The sequence below is a fragment of the Raphanus sativus genome, chromosome 7 (assembly GCF_000801105.2).
Source record: "Raphanus sativus cultivar WK10039 chromosome 7, ASM80110v3, whole genome shotgun sequence".
NCBI lineage: Eukaryota > Viridiplantae > Streptophyta > Magnoliopsida > Brassicales > Brassicaceae > Raphanus > Raphanus sativus.
In genome coordinates this window covers 2471017-2497109 of record NC_079517.1, presented here as the reverse complement: position 1 = coordinate 2497109, position 26093 = coordinate 2471017, and the positions used below count along the sequence as shown (strand labels likewise).

The 26093-nt window shown below is 33.9% G+C and overlaps 5 protein-coding genes across 7 annotated transcripts; 2 read left to right on the top strand and 3 right to left on the bottom strand.

Moving 5' to 3' along the window:
- Positions 1-462: 462 nt before the first annotated feature.
- LOC108817205 (chloroplastic group IIB intron splicing facilitator CRS2-B, chloroplastic) lies at positions 463-2365 on the bottom strand. 3 transcript variants are annotated; one of them, XM_018589847.2, is made up of 8 exons: positions 2222-2365; positions 1658-1856; positions 1468-1552; positions 1294-1361; positions 1156-1206; positions 984-1057; positions 840-898; positions 463-747 (listed from the first exon to the last, which is right to left on the bottom strand). In XM_018589847.2, exons 2-8 carry the CDS (start codon positions 1850-1852, stop codon positions 554-556), a joined length of 726 nt encoding a protein of 241 aa, XP_018445349.2. In that variant the 5' UTR covers positions 1853-1856; positions 2222-2365; the 3' UTR covers positions 463-553. The 3 variants fall into 3 exon arrangements, with proteins under 3 accessions (XP_018445349.2, XP_056846229.1, XP_056846230.1); XM_056990249.1 differs by having other exon boundaries at positions 1658-1905; positions 2222-2361; XM_056990250.1 differs by having other exon boundaries at positions 1658-1900; positions 2222-2317.
- A 613-nt stretch (positions 2366-2978) lies between these two features.
- Positions 2979-6312, top strand: LOC108817202 (plastidic glucose transporter 4). Its single transcript, XM_018589842.2, has 14 exons — positions 2979-3136; positions 3375-3647; positions 3794-3914; positions 3989-4056; positions 4150-4282; positions 4378-4477; positions 4576-4688; positions 4767-4860; positions 4950-5103; positions 5224-5370; positions 5448-5521; positions 5601-5689; positions 5780-5894; positions 5992-6312. Exons 2-14 carry the CDS (start codon positions 3407-3409, stop codon positions 6172-6174), a joined length of 1632 nt encoding a protein of 543 aa, XP_018445344.1. The 5' UTR covers positions 2979-3136; positions 3375-3406; the 3' UTR covers positions 6175-6312.
- Positions 6313-8114: 1802 nt separating this feature from the next.
- On the top strand, positions 8115-10249 carry LOC108817204 (glycosyltransferase BC10). The gene is given in 3 exon segments (XM_056990696.1): positions 8115-8580; positions 8583-8694; positions 9488-10249. Coding segments are annotated over 3 exon segments (1209 nt in total). The 5' UTR covers positions 8115-8147; the 3' UTR covers positions 10152-10249.
- Positions 10250-10887: 638 nt separating this feature from the next.
- Positions 10888-14254, bottom strand: LOC108817203 (probable glucomannan 4-beta-mannosyltransferase 11). The gene is made up of 9 exons (XM_018589843.2): positions 13738-14254; positions 13548-13646; positions 13059-13311; positions 12753-12863; positions 12310-12446; positions 11954-12067; positions 11525-11724; positions 11259-11450; positions 10888-11178 (listed from the first exon to the last, which is right to left on the bottom strand). Exons 1-9 carry the CDS (start codon positions 13999-14001, stop codon positions 11031-11033), a joined length of 1518 nt encoding a protein of 505 aa, XP_018445345.1. The 5' UTR covers positions 14002-14254; the 3' UTR covers positions 10888-11030.
- A 5119-nt stretch (positions 14255-19373) lies between these two features.
- LOC130497597 (uncharacterized) lies at positions 19374-20278 on the bottom strand. The gene has a single exon (XM_056990530.1). It carries the CDS (start codon positions 20086-20088, stop codon positions 19585-19587), a length of 504 nt encoding a protein of 167 aa, XP_056846510.1. The 5' UTR covers positions 20089-20278; the 3' UTR covers positions 19374-19584.
- Positions 20279-26093: the final 5815 nt, after the last annotated feature.

Here is a 26093-nt window from a genome sequence, read left to right as displayed (position 1 = left end):
TATTTTAACATTTTCAAAGAATAAAATAAACCCTAAACCCTAAATCATAAACCCTAAACCCTTGGATATACCCTAAACCCTTGGGTATACCCTAAACCCTTTGGTATATGCTAAACCCTTGGATAATCTTAAACTCTAAATCCTAAACTCTAGTATATGCAAAAAAAATTATATATTTTAACGCCGTCATCGAAATATTAAACCTTAAATCCTAAACTCTAAATCCTAAACTTTTGATTTGGTATTTTTAAGATTTAATGTTTAATGTTTTTAATTTAAATTTTAGAGTTTAGGCTTAGTGTTTTGATGACGGATTTAAAATATTTTTAATTTTTTTGCATATATTACTATTTTTATTTATTTTTAACATTTTTATTCTAAAAACATAATATAACTTGATAATATTTTGTATCCTTATTTAAAAAATATCAATTGTGAAATGAGTGATTCTTATTGGTTGGGTGAACCTCTAGGTTCACTTTAGGGGTGAACCCAAGAATAAGTCATTTGAAAATGCTAAACCAATACGCATAGCTACATTTTTTTTTATCAATTATACTTTGTGGAATTTATACTTCTGGACAAGATTAAATCTTGAGATTCCTTCACTGAAACCACAGAGGACAAGAGTCTTCACTGCTTCACTCCCTTGCTCGAGTGCTTCATCAATCTGTTTCCGTTCCGATGGACTAAACTTCTGAAGAAGGAAAGCTTTCATATCCATGTTTCCAGGTGGATGACCAATGCCTGACCAAAATATCAACAAAAACACCAGAAGCTTCAGAAAGAAAACAAAGAATAATACTATCATGTTCCAACCGAACCAAAAAAAAAAGTACCTATGCTTAGTCTAGGAAAGTTTCTACGACCGTCCAAGTTCCCCATTACACTCTTTACTCTGCAAAACAAATACAAAACTAACATCAGTTTCTAGACCAGAAACACACAACACTTAAAATGGTTCAAAGAGGCAAGATACATACCCGTTGTGATAGCCTTGACCTCCTTTTGGTTGAAGTCTCAAAACCCCATTTGGTAATGCCATCTCATCGTATATCTAAGAGGGAGAAGAAACCCACATTAAGCTTCAATAAAAATGGCTATAATCCAGAACATTGTTCTGCTTAGTAAGGATGCTATAGTCAGTAAGTTTACGAGCAAAATGTGGCGCAATGGTACTTGATAGTGTGCAGCTAAAGATCCAACCTTTAAACAACAACAATAACGGTTTTAGGTAATGAGAATTTTGATCAAGTAGCTTATGATAAAGATGATTAAAAAAACAATACAAACCGATTCGCCGCTGAAGTTCATGTAAGTCTGGGGTTTAGCCAACAAGATAGGTACCTCTTCTATAGCACCTGTACTGATCAGAGGCATAGATACAACCGAGAAGTCATAAGCTTTTTCCCATGCTTCGTTCAAACCCAAAAAAAAAAACAAAAAAGCAAGAGAGCTTTTAAGTACCTATTCCGATCAGAGCTTTGGACTGTATTGTGTTCATCAAAACACCTTCTTTCCTAGCCAACTTATCAATCATCTCGAAACCAACCTGTTAAAAAAAACAACACACACTTGTAGGAAAATTACAGACAGACCAATTAATCTAACTTTTTTTTTTTTGAAAAATGATATGTTTTTTTTTCTTTAACATTACATTGTGTCTTGTTCCATGATACTTGTTCCCTGGATTACCCAACCCTACGATAAGCCACGGAGTGTACTCTACTTTGAACCTGTCACTCTCGCTAGAAGTGGATGAACAGACCCGAAACCTCGGTTTCCGACAAGCGGGCTTGTTGACATGAAAATGGTAAAAAGTGCAACTTGGTGTATACGCTGAGCAGATCATCGAGCTGTCGAGTTAAAAGAAATGGAATCAACTGTTGTTCTTAGTAATCTATGCTGCAAAATTCATGAAAATTAACCTTTTAATAAGCAAATGTATTGTGATGGTTTTATTAAACTTCGAGAACTACTACTACATTCGTTTTGATATGTTATGGAACATATTACAAATAAGAGATAACATGTTTTCACAAAACCTCGAAATCAATAAAACAACCAAGAATCAAGGCTTAATGAAACCCGTTAACAGAGAAACAACTCAAAATGTAAGTGTAATCGAGAAGAATAATCAGAGATTAAGTAATTAACTACAAGGGTTGCTTAAGATTACTTAATAGTTTCTCAGTGTAAGAAGACGATAATAGTTGCTAACCTGTTCTTCTGGAGTTTTCGAATCTTTCAGGCTTACAAAAATTAAAGTGAAGAGATTTTTCCTTGGTACGAGAGATGGAAGAAGGATGAACTGGGTGAGAGAGTATAGGAGAGAAAGAGAGACGAAGATGTTAGTGATGGCCCGGTTATATGTTAATGGGCTTTCTAATGTTAGCCCACAATAATATGAGCCCAAATTAGATAAAATGTCACATATCCTACTACCCCGTACGGCACGTGAGAGTACTCTTCCCCTATCACGTTCGTCAACGTCATCCAAAATCTAATCCAGAAAATCCATCATTGCCAAATCACCTCCTACGGCATTTCACATATTTTTACCCTTATATATTCTGCTCATAACAATATACGTCGTTCAATTACTTATGCAATATTTTAAATATTTACGTATAGAAGGTTCAAAATAAATAAAAATAGACTTGCCAAAGTAATTTTGCACAAAAAAAAAGACTTGCCAAAATATCATAAAAATGATATGTAAAGAATAAAGATATACATGCAGCCGACTGTGTTCTAGATGGGATGAGACCTTCCAAACATGATATCCTCAATTAATAAATGATGAACATGAAACTAAATAGTACATATTTTGATCTATAAAATGGATGTAAAAGAAAAGAGAAGGTCATAAGCTTATAAACTTTACAATGAAAAAAACTTATGGTTATGGTAATTATGAATTATTTACATAAAAAAAACCAAAACTTATAAGGGTTCTCTCTTTTTTATCTGAAGGGGCGTTTTAAATACTTGGAAATGATATTTTGCTGAAAACGACAATAGACTATGAGAAGCAAGTTCTTTCTCTGCATCAAAATCTCTGATAAAGCTCTCTCTCAGTGTCCTCTCTAGCTAGCTCTCTCTCTCACTCCGCGGAGTCTCCGAAGTTTCTCTGGTATATTATTCCAACTCGTAATAGTTTCTGGTTCGATTCGGTGTATCTCTGATCTGAAGCTGAAAATTCGATTTCGGTTAACCAGTAGCGATCGAGAGAGAGAGAGAGAGCGTTTACTTTTGTTATCTATCATCAATGTATCGATTTCGCAATTACGTGATATCGCGTCTCATCGTTTGATTTTAATGCGATCTGTTTGACTTATTTCTCTCTCTCTCACACACTCTTTTCGTCGCAGATAGAGACGGTTATAAAACAAAAGGATAAATAATGCAGTCGTCAACGTATGCAGCAGCAGTTAAAGGAAACGCCGCGTTTGCGTTTCAGAGACGTAGCAGCTTCTCTAACCTCGTCGTCAGCAGATCGGTGGCTGCTACCGGAATTCGATTCTCCACCGGCTCTTCTACCTCGAAAGCCATCATGGGAGCTAAACTTGTTCGCGCTGAAATCGGGATCCACAGTCTCTCCTCCTCGGTCAAAGCTCGATCGGTCAGAGCTCAAGCCTCCTCTGGTTCGTCTTCGAATCGACTTCTATTGTAGTTTGATTCTTCTGCTACTAGATTATAATACATGTTTTACTTTTGGGAATAAACTTCGTCCAACTTGATATGTTTGTTGACTTTGAAGTTATCATCTGATATGATATTCGAATTGTAGGTGGCGGAGATGAGGAAGAAGCTATACCTTTGAGATCTCAACAAGGGAATAGCTCCGGGACTGTTTTACCCTTTGTTGGTGTTGCTTGTCTTGGTGCTATCTTGTTTGGTTATCATCTCGGGTATGAATATGATCATATCTATGACTAGTAACTAACATTTGATGATCAATGCACCTTTGCATTTTGAATCTTAGGGTTGTTAACGGTGCTCTTGAGTACCTTGCTAAGGATCTTGGTATCGCTGATAATGCTGTTTTGCAAGGCAAGTAGTGTCTTCTCTTATGAGGAGCAATCAACTGAAATGTAGCCTAGCTTATAATTGGTGTTGCTCTCTGTCGTGTTGCTTGCTGAGCAGGGTGGATTGTTAGCGCGTTGCTTGCTGGTGCAACGGTCGGTTCTTTCACCGGTGGTGCATTAGCTGACAAATTCGGACGAACTAGAACGTTTCAATTGGATGCTATCCCACTTGCTATTGGAGCTTTTTTATGGTATCTTTTTTTTTCATGTACTAAGAAGTGATGGGAAGAAGTTGTTAAGTGATGATTTTTTTTAACGCATTTTCTCTGTTTTGTTTGTTACGTAGCGCAACAGCGCAGAGTGTGCAGACGATGATTGTGGGACGTCTCCTCGCAGGAATTGGAATTGGAATCTCATCAGCCATTGTACCACTTTACATATCAGAGGTTGTTTTTTGCGTATTTAGTTTGTGATGTTAGACATTTCTTTTTGTATTATGTATATGTTATGTTACTGAAGCGTGTGTGATGATAATGTGTGTCAGATATCACCAACTGAAATCCGTGGAGCACTCGGATCTGTGAACCAGTTGTTCATTTGTATCGGAATACTTGCTGCCTTGATAGCTGGTTTACCCCTTGCAGCAAACCCTCTTTGGTATGTGAATCCCTTTTTTCACTCCTTTGAACAAATATATATATATATATGTAAGTTCTCATCTCATGATTTTTCTAGGTGGAGGACGATGTTTGGTGTTGCGGTTATCCCTTCCGTTTTATTAGCCATAGGAATGGCTTTTTCTCCAGAAAGCCCAAGGTGGCTCGTTCAGGTAACTCTCCTGGAACGCAACTCCACACACACTTAACGGAGATCTGTTTTTTCTTTTTTTTTGACTAATCAGGGAAATCAATTTTGCAGCAAGGAAAACTTACTCAAGCCGAAAAGGCTATCAAAACTCTTTATGGTAAAGAAAAAGTGGTTGAATTAGTTCGTGACTTGTCAACCTCTGGCCAAGGTACTTCTGAGCCAGAAGCAGGATGGTTTGATCTATTCAGCAGCCGCTACTGGAAAGGTATTGCAAGACTTGCTGGAGATTCATTGTTATTCTTCTTATAAAAGGATACAGATCAAGCTAATGTGTTCCTTTTCAGAGTGGTCTTATTTACGTAGTTTCTTTCAACTTGTGTTGTAGTTGTAAGCGTAGGTGCGGCGCTCTTCTTGTTTCAACAGTTAGCTGGAATAAATGCAGTTGTGTACTACTCTACATCTGTGTTCCGCAGCGCCGGAATCCAATCTGATGTTGCAGCCAGTGCTCTTGTTGGAGCATCAAACGTGTTTGGTTTGTTTTTCTCTTCTCTGTTCTCACTGAGTTCCAACATAACCGAGCAAATGACCTGATAAAGAATCCTGTCGCAGGAACTGCTGTTGCTTCGTCCTTGATGGACAAAATGGGAAGGAAAAGTCTTCTACTTACTAGCTTTGGTGGAATGGTACATGTTACAAATGTCAACCTGCGTTGCCATTTTTTGTGCTTAAGGAGGCTAACTTAATTTTTTGTATGGATATAAGGCGTTGTCGATGCTGTTGCTCTCTTTGTCCTTCACATGGAAAGCTCTAGCTGCATATTCAGGCACTCTCGCTGTTGTTGGAACTGTTCTGTAAGTCAAGTCAATCTCTTATGTTTTCGACACTATAAGAGTCTCTCTGTTTCAGACTTGACCGACTCTTATACTGGGTTGTTGAACCAGATATGTCCTGTCATTCTCACTTGGTGCTGGCCCAGTACCAGCTCTTCTTCTTCCAGAGATATTCGCATCCCGGATTAGAGCAAAAGCCGTCGCTCTTTCTCTCGGCATGCACTGGGTATAAATAAATATAAAGTTCTATGGTTAAGAACAGAATGACTTCTCTCCATTTCTAATTGTTTCTGTTTTCTCTGTTTTTTTTTTGTTCCCAACAGATCTCGAACTTTGTGATTGGACTCTACTTCCTGAGCGTTGTGACTAAATTCGGAATCAGCAGTGTGTACTTGGGTTTCGCGGGAGTGTGTGTCCTTGCAGTCATGTACATTGCAGGAAACGTGGTGGAGACTAAAGGACGATCACTCGAGGAAATAGAGCTTGCTCTTACCTCCGGTGCTTGAAATTAAACAGAAAGAACAATCCCACTTTGTTTCATCACTGATCTTGTTAGTCTTTCGTACTTCTCTTATTACTCTTTAATAACTTGTATAATGGACTAAGTGTAATCAATCAATAACGAGAAATCGATTCTATCACTACATGTTGGCTTTTCCTTTCCCACCAAAGTATTTCTCTCTTTCAAACTAATTACTTTAATGATTGACTAGAATCTTTCCCAAGAAATAATTATTTTAAATATAATTTTATTTTATTATAAGTTAAAATTTTAATTTATATTTTGAAATAATTATTTCTATAATTTTTAATTTTATAGGTTTAAAAAAATAAAATTGTAAGGTAATTATATTTTATCGTTTTTTATTTGGTCTAACTATTTCATTTTGATTTTTTTAAATTTTTTTATAACTAAAATTACATTTTGTAAGAATTTTTTTTTATTTTTTTATGTTTTTTTAATAATGATTTATACTAAATATGTATCTTATCCCTTATATTATATATATATATATATATATATTAAAAATCTAAAAATTTTGAAATTTTGTTTGTTTATCTGGTTATCATTACTTTAGTTTTGTATTTGTTAAAGCTTAATTACAATTAATTTTGATAAAATAATATAATATTCATATAAACAAAATAGGATATATAAATTTATTGGTGATATATAAGTTATTAGTTATTATCTTATGTTGAATTTTTTCCAAAATTAATATTTATAGTTATATAGAAAACTCACTTAATGGTGATATATAAGTTATCACCATATTTTAATAATTTTATCAAAAATATAAATTTTATTAATGGTGTAATAATTAGCTTGATGCTATATCATATTTATCAAAAAAATATCATTTTTATTATTAAGAATATGATGATGACAAATAAATAAATCATTTTGTAAAGTTTAGGGTTAACATTGTATTATTGAATTGAACGTGCCAGAAATAATGGTCCAAGTCTAACAGCTTTAACTGCAAGTAAAATTTCCCAGCTTAATTGGTCTTTATTTATTATTACTTGACTAAGCAAAGTAATTAGTCCTTGAGATTTCCTAATTACTAATCTATTATGCCGCTCACGGCCTCAAGGCTCTACCGATTTCTGTACTAAATAATATCAAAGAACAAGAAGTCGTATTTGACTATTTAGCCTAAAGAAACAGAGTTGTATTCAAGAAAAAAAAAAAGAGGGAGGGAAAGTTCTGGACATTTAAGTGCACCTAAAATTAGGCAGGAAATCTTGCTCCTCGTTTTCGTAGGTCTGCACCGAACACTTTCTACTGTTTTAATACCATTTCATTTTGGAATTTAAACACATTCATCACCTTTGCTTGGACTGCAATCTATTGCACCTCTTACTCCGTCTTACTGGCAAGATAAAAAATTCGTCAAATGGTAAGCATTACTTCATTAGTGTTTAAGATATAAAACCTAAGTTTTTTTTTTTAAAGGTTAGACCTGGATCTATTAAAGACACAGACCTAACTCCCGGATAGATGTACAACCCACAGTACAACCCACAGATAGACTTTTTCCTCGACATTCAAATGAACCAAAAGCAATAGCCGTACCGTGTGGTCGGTAGGATTTGAACCCGAATTCGCCATATTGAATTTTAAATTCCTTCAAGCGCCACTAGACCTTCACCACCGGTTTATAAAACCTAAGTGTCGTATCAAACACATTATATATGTTTGTTCGCTCAAAAAAAATCCTTATATATGATCTTTTTTTGATCAACTCTTTATATGATTTTTAAGTCATCAGGTTTTTGTTCAAAAAAAAAAAGTCATCAGGTAATGCCTTCCTTCCATAGTCAACCCTACCAAACGCCCTCATTTGACTTTATCTAGATTCTAATACACTCCAAAAACATTTGATATTCTTTTACAACTTGCAATTATGCAATTATAACAACTGTTGCAAAATCCTCACCGTTCACAACTCACCTTTCTCTCCCTCTCCCCACCATGGACGTTACTGAGCAAAAGAGAAAGAAAGAAGAACACTTACTGATGTCAAAGCCCTTAAGGTTGATTCTCTTACAAAATGGGAGTCATTTCTTACGCTCACTCTTCTTTATCATCGGTTTCTCTGTTGGTCTCTTCCTTTGTCTACAACTAAAAGCCTTTCACATGTCCTCGACCAAGACACAACAAACCTTATGGTCTACGTTACTATTCAACCACTCAACAACGGTGGAAATCAAACAAGAGTCACAAACACAACTACTTCAACACAACATGACTGATCAAGAACTCTTCTCCAAGATCTCGTCATTATCATCACTATCATCATCCTCATCATCATGGTTTTGGAGGAGACATAACAATGATGAGAATATTGTTGTGAAAGTGGCTTTCATGTTTTTAACAGGTGGTGGACTCCCACTGGCTGATTTGTGGATAAGTTCTTTGAAGGACATGAAGGGTTTTATTCGATATATGTTCATACTAATCCATCTTTTCAAGAACATTACCCTGAAACATCCGTCTTCAACTCAAGAAGCATCCCAGCCAGGTTTATTAAATTAACTTCTTACTTCTTCTTCTTTTCTTAGTTATTCCTATATAGTTTACCTTGTATGATTAGTACATCTAGACATATATGATCAGCAACTATATCATTACTCTACCAAAGGTTACATACATCTCTTGGATTTGACAGGATGTTTTTTTCACGTAGCATGTGTATAGATCTTGATTTGCAACCCTTGTATGAACGTCCCATTACTAGCGCCAGTTATTTTTGCAGATTTAAATAATTGATAAACGTGTAAAAGACGTGTGTACTCTAATTTCTCGAATTAATAACTTTAAATGAAAATAATACTAACATCACTTAAAAAACTATATAATAATAATATAATAATAATAATAATAATAATAATAATAATAATAATAATAATAATAATAATAATAATAATAATACTGAATTCAATCAGGGCCAACTCAACATTTCTATAGTCTTAAAAAAGTTAGACTTTAAACTGTATGTTTATTTAATGTATTCATAATCTTACAAATATTAAGAATAAATTTTTAGAAAATTGTGATAAAACAAAAAAAATTAAAAATTTATGATATTTTTTTGCCTAAATCTTAATATTTTTATAAAAAACAATAACACCGGAGTACCGGACTCTTAACTATTAAAATACGGGGACACATGTTTCAACCTGTAACGGTTGCACCGCTTTTCCCAATCTGCCATGGCTTCAATAAACCTAATATTTTGAACCGTATAGATACTTTGTAATGATAAAACAATAATAACCTTGATTTAATGGTGGTTTGTGAAAAAATGTGAAACAGGCAGTGTATTGGGGAACATCAACAATGGTAGACGCAGAGAGAAGACTCTTAGCCAACGCTCTACTCGACGAATCGAACCAAAGATTTGTCCTCTTGTCAGATTCTTGCATCCCACTCTTTAACTTCACAACCATCTACGACTATTTAACCGGCACTTATCTCAGCTACATTGGCTCATTCGACGATCCAAGAAAGCCTGGTCGAGGCCGTTACAACCCCAAAATGTATCCACAAATCAATATCACACATTGGCGAAAAGGATCACAATGGTTTGAAACAACCCGTGAGCTTGCTCTTCATATAATCCAAGACACATTTTATTACAAGATATTCGATCAGTATTGTAAACCGCCTTGTTACATGGACGAACATTATATCCCGACACTCGTTCACATGTTGCATGGAGAGATGAGTGCAAACCGGAGCTTGACTTGGGTTGATTGGTCCAGACCCGGTCCACATCCTGGTCGGTTTATTTGGCCTGATGTGACCGACGAGTTTCTTAACCGTATCCGGTTTACAGATAAGTGCCCGTATTATGGTAAGGATAGTGAGAATATTACAAGTTCGAAATGTGTTTTATTTGCGAGAAAATTCACAAAAGAGACTTTAGAACCGTTGTTGAGAATCTCGCCTCTAGTTCTTGGGTTTGGTCCCTAATTATTTTAGATTTAAGTATCGATCGATCCCTTTACTTTTCAAAAGTTTGTTAATGTACCCTAACTCTTGGTTGTTTAAAAGTTTTGTCTTATGGGATATTCTTTGTCCTGATAAAAAGACAAATAATGTTGTCTTTACCGAGGGACTTTCAACTTAAGTGTAAAACCCTTTATAAGCTGTCAAAAGAATTTTAAATGATGATGGAGACATTACTGTGGAGTCACGAAAAAGATGATAATTAGTGGGAGACTAAAAGAATAGGAACAGATACAAAGACAGACACAAATAGTAATCTTTTAGCAAAAAAAAAAGAAAAGACAGACACAGGAGAAGAGAAAATGTAAATAAACATGACACAAGTGGAGGAAACTAGTGAATCTAAAATTATCATAGCGTTCGACAAGTTACACTTTACATAATCTTAGGCACACCATCCATACCGAAGAACTCACATTGTATAAATAAAACTAAGATAGTATTGAATTCTATAATCTAGAAAATGAGTTGGTACTTTTAACTGCAGTTTCAGTGTATGCAGTGCTTATGCCATGTTTATTACAAAGTTCTTAGAGTGAAGTTTTTAACGTAATATAAAAATCGTCTCTTAACTTTTAATTAAAAAAATTTAAAAACCCTTTTAAATATAATTGTCTCTTAAATAAAATATTTAAGAATAGTTATTAATTTTTCTTAATTAAAAATTAAGAAACGGTTTTTATATTACGGTAAGAAGTACTTCATCTTAAAAACTCTATAATAAACATGCCCTTAGTTAAATATGTAACGGATATATTACAATGGTTTTTTGTCAACGATATATAACAATGTTATTTACTTATTTTCTTGGTTAGGATAAGATGTCTAATATATAGGTACATTTTAAGTTCCGACAAAACCAACTCCACATATTATAAATGCAAGAGCCTGCATGAATAGATAAATGTATAGCATTGTATTCCCATATGCAAAGTCGTAGCATGCACAAAACAGTATGTATATCCCCACGATCATCTCTTTTGAGTTTACTCTGTCATCAAAACACAATTTATTTCATCAGTTAATATCATTTTATTGGCATTATTTACCTTTGTTTTTGATGTTAATTACCTTTCGAAAAGCCTATTGCGAGGTTTTTTCACTTGTGGAAGTAATTTAGTCTCGAGAGCATCTCCTAATTTCTCGGTGACGACCCATTCGTTTACTCTCCCTCCTTCAAGTAATCCAATGAAAGTTCCTTTAGTCCGGTGCATAGCCATTACATTCTCGAACAAGACCCAGAAAACCACGAGGTAGAATGATCTACACAAATAATTCTAAATATCAATAATTAATTAACAAGTAACATGTTGTGGTTATGTAAAAGGATCATTAACCTTGGTGTGGCGATGGCATTGAAGAGAGTGATCATAAAAGGAAGGTAGATAGTTGACCAAGTCGGAATGTTAACTTCGCTGAAGAATACGCTCGTAGGAAGAATGACGCAATAGAAAAAGAAAGTGAAGAAATGGACTATGATCTTCCGTACGAAGAAGAAGCTGTAGATCACATACAGTTTCTTCCAGATTTTGACTCTCTGTTCATTCACATTAGCAAATCACATTCATTACCATTACTAAAACATTGTTTTAAAAAGAATTGTTTAACGATATCAAACCATTAAGAAACTGGAATTGACATCATGCATAGGTGTTTGTCGCTCATTAAAAAAAAATATGGTGCATAAATAAAAGATGGTTGGCACCAAAATTTTGGGCACGTCTTTATCTCAAAATGAATTAAAATGAAGTTATAAAAGTAAGTACCTTATTGTGAATAATTTCCATAGTCATTTTCCTGAAGAGATTAGCTGGACCGCATGACCATCGATGTTGCTGGAATCTGAAAGCCTTAAACTGGCTTGGTAGCTCACTTTTTACCTACATTAACCACTACCTTACTATAGTATAGAAAATGCTTTATTTATTTGACATCCACACGTATTTACATATTACATTTATGGCAACGGAATATGTACGTTATCATACTGTTGAAATTGTCATTTATACAAGATGTTCAACTTTCCAAAAAGTATGTGCAAAGCAAACAACACATGTGACGAATATGTTTGGACAAAATCACTAATTAACTATAGTCCAACAAAAAAACAATTAATATGTACCGTAATGTCGTTGACGAAGACAAATTTCCAGCCGTGTAAACCAACACGAACGGCCAAGTCCATGTCCTCCACGGTGGTCCTATCTTTCCAACCTCCCGCTTCTTCCATCGCTGCCAATCTCCATACACCCGCAGTCCCTGCAGCACTCCAGTTATACTGTTTATGATATTAAGTTGGTTTTTGATTTCCTCAAATTGGTTTTTGAGTTATAATAACTACTTGTTTTTAGAGTTATAATATATTTTAAAATATTGGATTTTATCCAAAAATAAACATAATTCATTTTATTCATCTTGGCTTGTTTTAGCGATTATTAGCATAGCTAAGACACTATGAAACTAGAGCAAATAATATTTTTTGAGAAAATAAGAAATGAAATAGTATAGAATAAAAAAAATCTAGCAGATGATAAAGTTATAAATAAATGTTGATGGGGATGTTACCATTGAAACCAAAGAAGGCATGTCGAGTGGAACCGGATTCTTGCTCTGCCATGAAATGGTAATTGAGGGACATCTCCTGCATCCTAGTCATCAAGCACCTCTTTGCATTCACTGAACCATTGAATCGTTTCATAAACAACATATATATATGAGTATAATTGTACACTTAACTTCTCTTTTTTTTTTGTAACACTCCCTTAATTTCTTTTTTTTTTTTTTTTTTGAAACAACTCCCTTAATTTCTCTCAAAATCAATTTTTCTTAGTTAAAAAAATGTTAATTATGTCAATTGTCAAAATGTTTTACCAAATTTCCATCGAGCTTGAACAAGAGCGAGCTCAGGATTGTGAATGAGAAATGGGACAGTGCGTTGGAGATAATCGGGCTCTGGCTGGAAATCAGCATCGAAGATGGCAATGTAGTTGCATTGTTTGACGTAGCTATGCCTCATACCTTGTTTAAGAGCTCCAGCTTTGTAGCCATTTCTATTGTCTCTCCTCTCACATTTTATGTTTATTCCTTCGCTTGCCCACTTTGCACACTCCATGTTCACCATTTCCTTTGATTAAGACATTAAATATTTGGAATATTAATAACTAAATCATTGTGTTTATGAGATAAACATACTAACATTTAAGTCTTTTAAGAAATGTTATTTGAAAGCCAGTGAAGGCAAAAGCTAAACGGAAAGGAAAAGAACCTTTGTGTTGTGTGTCTTTATGGTTAAATTAATAGTATAAAAATACTTAAATGTTTGCTTATATTTTAATGTGAACACAGTCAATTAGTATGTACCATGATGGTGGGATCAGTGGAATCATCTAAAACTTGAACGATTAGTCGATCCAATGGCCATTTGAGTCTGCAAGCAGCACCTATGGATAATTGAAAAACCTGTGGATTCAAAACAAAATCGAAGTTTAAAGGCTGCACCATCAGTTACAGTTGAATACTTGATCATTAGTTCATAAAACTATTAAAGAACCTCTCTTTCATTGTACATTGGGATTTGCACAAGAACCATGGGAAAGTTTTGACCTCCTTGCTCAAGGTCCTCTTGCATTGCCTCCCATTTGTAGATCTTCTCAGGTTTGCGTTTAAACAGCATGAGGTAAACTACTACAATGTTCATATAAACACTTTCTACGAAAACTAACAAGGAGATGACCAAACATATAGCCACCAAACATTTGAAGATTGGAACTATAAGTAAACTCCTCGTTTGTCTCAAGTACCACATAGATTCCATGCTCGAATATACTCTTCACACAATCATATGCTTCAAGCGTTTCGAAAGTTGTAGCTGCATCTTCATAAGTACTCTCCTTCCATGAAAATTAACGCAAAATGAAATACAAAAAGAATTTTCTTCAGTATCAAGATATGGGAGTGATATAGAATTGCGTATAGGAAGAGGATATGAGTTGCACAAAAGAAAAGGTTGCGATATGATTTAGGAATGGGTTGATTTTGTCTATATAAGTAACGATTGACTTGAGAAGACTATCTTTCTTTTGGTTGAATTAAGTAATTTATCTTTTGGTTTAGGATTTGTTTTTTTTTTCTGGTATCCGTCGTCGTTTTACCGGATTATGCGGACCCGACACTGAGCATTATTATCATAGGGACCAGCTAGTGGGAACAACAAAATGGGAAAAGGACCAAACAGAAGTTTTCACTCGGTCTCGCTTTTTTAATGGGGAATTTTCAAAAATACCACTTTCAAGGTACCATTATTCATCTTTACCACCACTAAAGACACATTTTCAAAAATACCTTATTTATTGAAAAGGTAAAACTCTTATATCTTTGTTTTTATATGATTTTCAAAATTCTAATCCCAAATTTTAAATCCTAAACTTCTAATTCTAAACCCTAAACCCAAAATCTTCAACTCTAAACCCTAAACTATATACCCTGAATTCAATATCCTAAACCCTAAACCCTAAAATCTAAACTATAAACCCTAAATCCTCAACTCTAAACCCTAAATCCTCAACTCTAAACCCTAAACTATATACCTTAAACTCTAAAACATCAAATCTAAACCCTAAATCCTAAACCTTCAAATCTAAATCTTTCATTAAAAGTAGTGGTAAAAGTGGTTAGTGTAAACATGAAAAGTGGTACTATGAAAATGGTATTTTTGGCAATTTCTCTTTTTTTAATTCATACCTTCACGCAGTTGGACAAAAGTTTTATCGAACATTCTTTATAAATTTAAACTATATCTCGACCCGTATGACCGCACAGGTATTTATTTTCTGTTTTTAGTTTTTTATTTGTATTAAATGATGTATTTATAATAATTGATCATAAATTTAGATCCAAAACTATTCTTTGCAGTTATAACAAAAATTTAAATTTAAATTTTAATAAAATATTCTAATATAAATTAAATTGTCCTAATTAAAATAGTATAGGTGTGGGTCATAATGCTTTTAAATTCCAAATATTTAAAATTTTTATTAATATAAATTTGTTAAAAAATAATCTCACTGGGTATTTAATTTTAAATTTTAATTTGTTTGTGTACTAAATGTTATATTTGTAAATGTAATCATATTAAATTAAGTAATTTTATATTTTTTGCATTTAACGTAAAATGTATCACCGACACTGGAGATCACCTAAACAAATCTAACATTTATATGATTAGATGTATGTGTAAATATATAGCAAACAAAGTTTTTGAATGATAAATATAAAAGTATAAAATATGGTTAATATGCTATTAAACATGATACATTAGTTATAAAATTTGTAAGAAAAAATTAATTGTTAGATTTTTAACAAATTTGTGACATATAAAAATTAAGATTAAAATTTGTAAGAAAATTAAATGTAATATAATATATATTTGATCTAACTGCTAATTATTATAAATGGGCTTACGTGTTCAATAATTTTCAGATTGGATTTTGACAATTAGTTTTCATAATTATTGTAGACTGATGAGAAATTCAATAGAAAATAATTTTTCGAAAATAAATAAGGTGATTCAGTTTCTATATCTTGTAGTAAGGATGAGCGTTCAGATATCCATTCGGGTTTGATTCAGGTCTCTTTAGGTTTTAGGTTTTTGGGGTGAAAGGTTTTAGCCTCATTCGGGTATTTATAATTTCGGTTCATGTTCTGGTTCGGATAAATCATTTAAATCTTTTTAAAATATTAAAATTCTTAAAATATAAAAGTAAAAATATATATAACAAATAAATTTGAATAATGTATGCCAAAAACTTAAACTTAACATAAAAATTGGTTTGGTTCGAATACTAAAAGATAGTGACGGCACAATAATTTTTCTACCATACCATATGTGATTTTTATTATCATTAAATATGGTAAATTTAGAATTAGTAAATGTATTTATTAAACTGAAAAGACAACATTAATAAAACTATAAATTATTTCGAAATTGATTTAATATTGAAGGAAAGTTAAATTTTTGTATTAGAACAACACATTAACTCAACTAAAAAGACAAACATTAAAATAGGTAACTTAATTTATATTAGGACAACATATTAACTCAACTAAAAAAGACAAGCATTAAATTAAGTAGTTTAATTTAATTCTCAGTGGCATAGTAGTGTAAATAACTTTGAAAACTTAGGGGCAATTTATATGGGTACTTCTCTTTTAATAATATAGATGTAAAACTTATACGACTGGTGAAAAAGATTCTTTGAAGATTTAAATCAGAGTACAAATATCTGATACCTGATGGTTTAATATCCAAAAGATTAATCAAACTTTTCGGTAAAATTAAAGGAGTTATCAACTTCAAACTTCAAAAAGAACTAGACTTTGATTCACGCATCCGAGCTGCTGTATTTAAAAAATATATATTATTATTTACTTTTCATGTTACTATTATATATCATATCGTTAATCATATTTTATATGTATCATCATACAAGTAATCATATAATTAATAATATTTTATATATATCATCATATAAATAATTATATATATTACTATATTTTAAAAACTTAATATGAAATAGAAAGACTATAATTTATTGGGTTTTGTATTGTATTTATATATATTTTAAAAATATTTTAAATGCTTATTAGAAATATTTTAGTAAATATAAATTTTTGAATATATATATATATATATGTTTTGAATCAATTTTTGATGTAAATCAATTTTAAATTATTATTTTATTTGAAATATGTATAGAAAGTTTAAATTTGTTTTATGATTATTTTAGACAAAATATATTTTTAGGTACTTAGATTGAGCAATTTTCGTATATTTTAAATCTGTCCAAAATAGATAGTTTATCATAATATAATAAACTTCTAATTTTTTTTAATAACACAAATTCATTACTTTTATTTTTAATATACTGTTATAAATGTTTTCAAAAATATTATATTTTTTATACTACTATACATGTTTTCAAACAATTTCCAAAGATATTTCTCCTTTAATAATATAGATATTCTAAAGATTTACAGTTAATTAACTATTATCTTCAATTAAAAACTATATTACAGATTCATTGGATAAAACTGGAAAAACATTTTTTTGCCTAGGTATTTGTATTTATTGGTTGTTATATTATCATCTGGTTATAAAGCCCGTTTTCTAATGAAGAAAAAAATGTTTAATTTGAAAATATAAATTACATTACCGTCAGCACTGAATGGAGCTCTTAGGTAATGTATGTAAATATGTAATGTTAACCCCTAACCATAACCTCGATTAAATCAAATTGAATTAAACAACCGCAGTAAAATACTCCCTCTGTTTTATAATAAGTGTTACTCTGAACTTATTTTTTTGTTACACAAAGAGCGTCACTTTACAATTCCAATATAAATTATACTAACTTTCAGCTGAAAATTAATTGCAAACTACATTGATTTTATAAATAATTTTATTTATCTAAAATACTATTGATCAAAGAGGTATAATTAATTACAACTTATATATATTTCAACAACTTTTTTAATCTGTGTGAAAAATGTCACAACGACACTCTTTAAGAAATGGAGGGAGTAAGCCACAGTATAATGTGATTTTGAGAACACTTAATGATAATATGATATGTCTCTCAGTCTCCGAAATTGCAAATCGCATCGTACGAGGAAAGAGTCATTATTTAATGACCGGAAACATGTTCTTAATGACTCATTGGTGACTTGACTGATTTGAGAGATTATCTTTAAGACTTTAAGTGGTGTACCGTCTACGTAATTGCCTAATTGCATTGAATTATTTGTAACGTCTCGCAAGTTGCAACTAAATTTGGATTTGTTGACTGTAACTTAGTAACATGAAATATATCAACAGCAACAACTATGCAGAATTATGTTTAAAAAAAAACAACTATGCAGAAAATGTATGAACTTTGAACTTTTATGTACCATCTTTTTTTTATAAAAGTTCCAAAACTCTTTAAACGGTAACATTCTAAGTTAGAATTTCTAACTTGTGTTAAAAGAAAAAAAAGAATTTTAAGTTTTTATAACGTACACATTATATGAATTTTATAGAATGGTTGAACTGACCACAAATGAAGTCAGATCTGGAATGTCTTTGCACTGCACAAAGAAAAAATGTTAATTGAGCTTTTTTCGGGTTTGAAGAAAATTTATTTCAATTAAAAAAAATCCCCACGTGAGTTTTGTGTTTTGACCCTTCTCTTTTTTTTTTAACTCCGAGTTTCATTAATGAAAGAACCAAAAAATACAAAGTTCAGGCCTCAATGCTTTGAGATACAACCACCGCACGAGGTAAGAAAACCAGACAAACTACGCGAGAAGACGACATAGTCAAAGTTAAGACCACAGAGCCTAAAACATCTGTGTCCAAAGAGACCACTCCAGACAGAAAAAAAAGGATCAAAGACCCCTTTCCTCTTAGATCAAAGAGGCTGAATTTTTTACCCTTCTCATCATAAACAAGTTGGTAAGTGTTAAGAGTTGAATTTTTTTTGTGTGCACGACACGAGACTTGAATAATCATTCACGGATGCGCTGAAATTAGGGCTGAGAAATGCTAACAGGCCGGAAGTGGACCACACCAACCGACTCAGAAAAGAGTGAGGCCCAGGCCTGGTATGTGTTTGTAAGGCACATTTATAATTGGGCTATTGGGTCTGCTAGGAAATTGTACTGAACCTACAACTATTTTCAATTTCATACTAGAATCAAAATTATTACTGTTAAACAGGACATAATCAAAAAGAAGACAAGCTTTAAGCAGAAGCAAGTGTGTGTCTCCTTCTCACTCCCACCTGTTTGATCATCTTGCCCTCCAACACACTAAATCCAAAAAGAAAAATTATTATTGCCTCTTATAAGAGCCGTTGAGAAAATTTCAAACCCCATTTTGTAAAATCATATACTAGGTTACACGCCAAAAATATATATATTTGTGCACGCCACAACATGCCAAAAATATACATAAAATAATATCTTACCCCATGTGGTAAGTTTGTCCCGTTCTATTCAAATGTACCTTCCCAAGATCCAATGATTTCTTTTTTCTTTTGTTACGCAAGTTACGTAACTCAAACATTTGTTCTGTTTCGCCCGTAATTTCTTTAATTTGTTGAGTTTTAGTTTGGACCGTCCTCTCCATTTCCATTTGCTACTTGCTAGTATTCACAATCTTTCGATGTTAAGAGAGAACCGATTACATAGTATGCAAATCTTATAATAGCGGTCAGAACAAAGAAACGGCCATGGAAAGTAAGACATTTTTAACTATAACATTTCATATAAAAGCTATATAAGAAAATAAAACATAGAAAAAGTTTTTTTTTCTAATAAAATGCCTTTTAACAGTAAAAGAAGAATTAGAAAAAGGTTTTTATTGTTCAGGAATGGAAACCAGGACTGGTCGCCAAGATTTCCTCAAAATCCTTAACCGAAACGATTGAACCGGACCGGAGGAACCGAATCGTCGAGTCATTAATTCTCTGCCGTCACCGTTAGAAGTAACGGATCCGCCCGTAACCGACGAAACACCACCCCTCGCTTCTCCGCCGTCGTCGATCTCCTCCCCACCACTAAACGGCGGAGACGGCGATGCGACCATCATCAGCTCTTTCAACTTACGCCTCGCACGGTGGCTTCCCCTCTTCTTCTTCCCGGAGTTTCCATCAAATTCCGCCGATTCTTCGAGGATCTGACGGAGATTCCGTCGGCGGCTGTCGGAGCTCTTCTCGAATAGCGTACGCAGGGTTTTGCGTCGTTGGAGATGAAACACAGGGCTCTTCGTTGGACTCATTGAGGGGTTACTGGCGCCGGCGGGTGCCTCCAAGCTGCGATTTGCCGCAAAGAGCTTGAATTTGTGTAGTCTGGAGAGTGACATCTCGAGAGATCCAACGGCCGACGATCGTTTGTTCTTCGCTTTACCTTTTTTATGTGAAATGCGAGAAGTTAGCAACTTTATACTATAGGGCGGATTGTTTGTATAAACATTTTAAATTAATAAAAATGATATGGTAATTAGATTTATTATTATATGTAACGATCTGGTCAAATTATATGTTTTATGATTTTGCAATCCGGAGAATTTTTCGTTATGTAAAGCGAATTTCTCAAAAGGAGTTTTAGTATAGTCCCTACTTGTGATACTTAATTAACAATTACTGATATGTTGTGAAAACTCTGATCTTATTATTGAATCAAAGTGTTCCTTATATAGGAAATACATGGCGACATGGGCCTAAATACAATGGGCCATAAACGGGCCAAGATTACAAGTAAATATCTAATGGACTGGACATCCATAAACATAATATTCATAACACTCCCCCTTGGATGCCAGAACCATATAGAGCTTGTAGTGTGCTTAATGTTGCCTCATTAAAACCTTACTCGGAAAACCCAGTGGGACAAAACCGAAGTGAAGGAAAAAGAGTACAACACACACTACTCCCCCTGTTCTGGACCTCCGTTCTTCAAGTCTGGCGCATGGACACTTTGATGGTTTAGCTTCATGGGCGCCAAGTCTTGAACTGGTCCTTCTGTTGCCATGTCCCAAACGGATAGGTAGACTTCATAGATGTGTAGTTGGTGTAGACATGATGAAGAAGTCGGCTAACATTTCTCATGACTGAACTTGTAGTACTTTGTGCTTCTTCATCATTCTCCAAATGTGTATAACCTGTTTGAGACCTTGTATAAACCTGTAACATTTATTAAAACCAAACAATCCCTTTTCTTTTGGGTTTGGTTAGTATAAATCAATCTCAAACTTTTAATTCATTAGAAGGTAACTTAGGATATATTGATCATGTCCCATATTGTCTCATGTTCCGACATGCCAAACTTGTCTAAGTAAAGGTGTCAATGACACTTATAGCAGGGGGTCGTGCATGGCTTTAGTATCAATGTCTTATGGTCTGAACATATCCATAAAACTTATCCGACCTAGTATGGCTTTTCCACATCAAGGCGCCAATCATACCAATACATTGCACTTTGGTCGGATGTGCATAAGCCTTAAAAGTACTTACATAAAGTCTTTCCTGGACCAAGGACACATGCCTTATCCATAGCCATACCACGATCTGAATATAGTGGTTACTGGAACCAGTTTAGTCGGAACAAGATCGAACTAGGTCGGACGTGATCCTAGTTGATATGGATCTTTGGTCGTGAATCTGATGGATTCATCCTCTTATTCTCTTTTGACCATATCACATTCTATTCTCGGTACTTTGGATCATAGATCTCAATATATATTCATGGCTATCATCTCCACTATAGATCATTGTATTCTTATCATAGCCTGTCCAAGAATCAGTCGATCTAATCATCATTTCTTTAAGTATGAACACAAGGAATTTCCTTCATAATATATGCATGGACTGTTCAGGGACGTTCTTGTAGAACTCCTTTCACTAAGTATTACTTAGTCTTATCCTTTACATGCATTATATGCTTTATATGCATCTGCCTTTCGTTTCAGTCCATGAATAGCTTAGGAACAAAACTATTCTATGAGAATTTCTTTTCTCATCTTTCTGATACTTTTATCATTTCTTTATCCAGTGATCAATCATGCTGCTTACTACATTTCTCTTTTCTTATATCCAGACCTTTATCACTTTCGGATTTGTAGTAGCATCCACCACATAGGAGTATATCTCCTTATAATTTGTTCCTTGGTCTCTGTGAGTATCCTTGTGTAATCAAGTCATTCCTTGAATGCTTTAAATAGGAATATGAACACCTTAGTCCATGTCTCACGATTTCTTTTCCTTTCCCACACAGGACCCATTTTTCACTGGTTTTATCTTATCAGATGGTGTTTCTAAATATGGCCAATACACCCATCTCTTTTATAGATTCTTTGAATCTTTCTTAAACCCCCACAGTTTCTTTTAGTCTATGAATGCATTCTTGTATTCTCGTGGGTTCTGATCCTCGCTTATATCTTTTAAACTCAAGTGCTATTTTCTTATGCATCTTTATCTTTTGTGTATGTATGTGTCGACACTTCTTTTATAGTGTTCCATTGTGTTCCAGACATGAACTAATCGATTAGAGATTTCATTCTTACTAAGAACCTTTATTACCTTGCAGTTTGGCGTCCCAAACTACATGGTCTGGTATCTTAGATGTTCAGCTGCGCAGCCTTATCTAAATGTCTGGTCTGGTTTCCCTTATGACCTCGGATATGTCATTTATTTGCACCTTTCTTTTTATTTCCGAAGTTCCTTATCTTATGGAACATATTGGTCTATCTTTAGACTCTATAGCAACTTGATTATGTCTCTTCTAGGACATTAATTTCGTGGTGCTTAAGCTGGTATGACTTAGTCATTCTTTTTCTTTTTTTTCGGGTCTAATCTGTCTGGCATTCTTTTAGCTAGCTTTGTATGATCTTTCTTTGGACGTCTTAAATCATATTCTCTGGTCCGAGGATCTTGCCAAGACAAGGATGGTTAATACCATTCCATTTCTCTTTATACTTGTACCAGCTTATTTCTTTCTCCCCCTGATGTTGGATAGTCGGATTCATCATGTAATCCGTAAACCTGGCCTTAATCTGATCACCCATATTTTGGCTCAAGGTCTCTTATAAAATCGTGGGAGGAAGACATTCTCATATCCAACATATATTCCCAATCTTATTTCATCTTCTTATGAGGTTCCATCCTAGACGGCACATATTATTGTGGTGGTCTATACATAATATCTTAGGATGGTCTATGTCTGGATCATGACCCTTTATAATTATTAGATGGGAATATCTATGCTCACTTTATATGGCCTGATGCATCTTATCTTTCATACATGTAAATCCATAATGTCTCCAAGCTTATAGACTTTGAAAGTCTGAACCTTATAGGTTATGGTCTGTTCGACCAAGCTCTTATATCTTATGGCCTGTTTGGCCAGGCTATCATATTCTGTTTGGCTATCATGTTCATGTTTTTATAGTATGGTCATGGACCACACGGGGTGTGTATTCTCCCCCTCATGAACATGCTATAAATTTGTTTGTGTAAGGACACTAAACCATTATGCCATTTCGTGATGCTTGGGACAATTGAGCCTCATGAGTTTCCCTTGTGTACATGTTTCACAACGTGAGATTTCTATGGGATAACTCTTTGTGCCTTTGTAATATTAAATTTTGCATCAAGTTTGGACTAGGATGGCTAATCCGGTCATGCCATAAAGTGTTTAATTTCGTAGGTCAACCAATCTGGTTACCTAGGCCCTGTGCCTTTATCATACTGATCCTTGGCATAGTCTAGATCAGTAGAGAATGCAGGTATAGTCTCGACCATTTTCTATGGTCTTGGGCAATTTTTCTGATCTCATATATCTGAAGGAACTTTTGTTTCATTTGCCCATTGGTTCAATGCGGAAACCATTCATTTTTAAATCTTTATAACTCAATGGGTCTTTTATTGGGTGTATATAATGCCTTGGCCGAGTGACTATACTCTTATTTATAAACTCATATATACTCTTATCTATATCATAGAGTTTTGATGTCGAGATTTTTTTTTTTCAAGGCATCTGAAGTCTCATAATCCATCTGATCATTTTCTTTTTCATGAGTTTCATACTCTATTTGATCAGTATGGTCATGATCCATGTCATCTTCACCATCTCGGTAAGCCATGTTGGCTTCCGGATTTTTCTTCAAACTCTCTATGTAAAGCTCATACAAGTGCTTTGGAGTTTGGCAATTATTTGCCCAGTGATTACCCATACCACATTTGTGACACAAATAAGATTTTATTTAAGGTTTAAAAGACACACTTCGACCTCGACCTCGACCACAGCTAAGGCCGGGTGTGGTACTGCGGCCTCGTCCTCGCCCATGTGTCTTAAATGTGTCACGACCTCGTCCATAACATTTCCCACGGCTAGGGCCGGAATGGTTGTTGTGCTGGACGAGATTACTTTCTTTCTTAGGCTCTAAAGTCAGCCTAGAAATGTCGGGTAATGATTTTGTACCGGGAGGTCTCATCTCACTGTTTCTCATTAATAACTCATTATTGGTCTCAGCCAATAGTAAACAGGATATCAAATCAGTATAGGTGGTGAAACCTCTTTCTCTATACTGCTGTTGCAGTAACACATTAGAGAAAGTCTTGTTCAGTTACTTCTTCACCACATTGTTTCAACATTGAAACTATCTTAAACAGAACCGAGTTGTATTCATCCACAGACTTATAGTATTGAAATCTCAGGTTCTTCCACTCAAATTTTATCTTTTGGTAATAGCACCGTTTTATGGTGATCATATCTCCGCTGTAAGGCGGTCCAAAGTTCTAGTGGATTTTCTTTACTGGGATACTGATTTCTTTAGACTCTCATTTAGATGGTGGCTAATAACTAATACTGCCATGTATCAATCTTTCTCGTTTGGCAATATCGCCTTATGTGATTCATTCACCAAGTCCTTTTGACTTTAGGATAACCTCGGTATCCAGTGCACATTTTAAATGATTATCTCTTTAGAGATTTAGGACAGCATAATCCAAGTTGATTTTCGACATCTCATATTATATATCACTCAATCTTTATAAGAAAATCAATCATATGAATCGTGTGATCAAGCAAACAATCGAGTTAATGATTTCCTAATAAACAAGTCACACGGCTTAGATATATGTCTAAAATATAAAGTTTTTCCTTTCATAGAACGTTTCTGAAAATATAAATTTTCTGAAAATAGAAAGTTTCCTTTTATAGTAACTTTCTAAAAATAGAAAGTTTCCTTTTATAGTAAGTTTCTAAAAATAGAAAGTTTCTTTTTATAGTAAGTTTCAGAAAATAGAAAGTTTCATTTTATAGTAAGTTTCAGAAAATAGAAAGTTTCCTTTTATAGTAAGTTTCTAAAAATAGAAAGTTTCATTTTCTAGAAATATTCTGAAAATATAAAGTTTTTTTTTTTTTATAGTAAGTTTTTAGGGTTTATAATAAATCGATCATAATTATGTTTTAGGAGATGATCAACTTCAAAGTTTAAAATCGATTTGATCATTCAGATCAATGATGTTTTCGAGATTCAAGAACACTTAGTGTTTTGGTTTTAATTGATTTAATCAATCTCTTATTGAATAAGGAATATTTGTGCTTCTAACAACTTAATGACCGTTTGATCTAGCAACTTAATGGGAGAACTAAACCAAATCCTAATTCCTCAAATTTATTTAGGGATTCAATTGTCCTAGGTTTTTAGGTTCATCAAATTTTAATGTTCAATCCTTTAACAAACAACCAAATTCGTTTTGATATGGTTCCAAAGGATGTTTCAGATTTTATTTACCTTTAGATTGGAGAGAATCTGAAACTGGACCACCTAGAGAGAGGAGAGGAAAACCGCAAACGGCTTGAACATCTATCGCGAGCAAGGAACGGGCTGATCGGATCGTCCGGAACCTCTACCGGCTGTTGGATGAACTGTCGGATCGTCTGGTGGCTTATCGGGTGCTGATCAATTCGTCGGATGGTCAGTATGTGTGCTGGTCGGATGAGAATGGAAAGACAGCTAGGGTTTCCTTTAGTAAAAAGGAAATTGTCAACGCGGATTGAAACGGAGGTGGAGAACGCGTCTGAAGTCGGATTGAGACGAAGTTTGCGGAGCTGGATTCTTCTCGTCGAGAGCTTCAATTTGATATATGGAACGTCGGCTAACTCCTTATGGTTTGAGAGATACGTCGATTTGAAGTTGCGTCCGAATTAGGGTTTTGAATCAAGTTGACGGCGGTTCTTGTAATAGCTCGTGAGAACGCGTACGGTATCGGATTGCGATGAGGTCGACGGCGTTGGATTCGTCTCGTCGAGATCTTGAATTTGATAGGTGGCTCGTCGTCTGGATCCGTCGGGTTGAGGAGATAC

Excerpts from the sequence above, each read along its gene's own strand:
- LOC108817205 (XM_018589847.2), bottom strand. The coding sequence starts at position 1,852 with ATGATCTGCTCAGCGTATACACCAAGTTGCACTTTTTACCATTTTCAT. Across the intron at positions 1,553-1,657 it reads ATCATGGAACAAGACACAAT|GTTGGTTTCGAGATGATTGA; the intron begins GTAATGTTAAAG and ends TTTTTTTAACAG. Across the intron at positions 899-983 it reads GGTCAAGGCTATCACAACGG|AGTAAAGAGTGTAATGGGGA; the intron begins GTATGTATCTTG and ends TTTGTTTTGCAG.
- LOC108817202 (XM_018589842.2), top strand. The coding sequence starts at position 3,407 with ATGCAGTCGTCAACGTATGCAGCAGCAGTTAAAGGAAACGCCGCGTTT. Across the intron at positions 3,648-3,793 it reads CAGAGCTCAAGCCTCCTCTG|GTGGCGGAGATGAGGAAGAA; the intron begins GTTCGTCTTCGA and ends TTCGAATTGTAG. Across the intron at positions 4,057-4,149 it reads TGATAATGCTGTTTTGCAAG|GGTGGATTGTTAGCGCGTTG; the intron begins GCAAGTAGTGTC and ends CTTGCTGAGCAG.
- LOC108817203 (XM_018589843.2), bottom strand. The coding sequence starts at position 14,001 with ATGGAATCTATGTGGTACTTGAGACAAACGAGGAGTTTACTTATAGTT. Across the intron at positions 12,447-12,752 it reads TGCCTTCTTTGGTTTCAATG|GGACTGCGGGTGTATGGAGA; the intron begins GTAACATCCCCA and ends GGAGTGCTGCAG. Across the intron at positions 12,068-12,309 it reads TCTTCGTCAACGACATTACG|GTAAAAAGTGAGCTACCAAG; the intron begins GTACATATTAAT and ends TGGTTAATGTAG.
- LOC130497597 (XM_056990530.1), bottom strand. The coding sequence starts at position 20,088 with ATGTCACTCTCCAGACTACACAAATTCAAGCTCTTTGCGGCAAATCGC.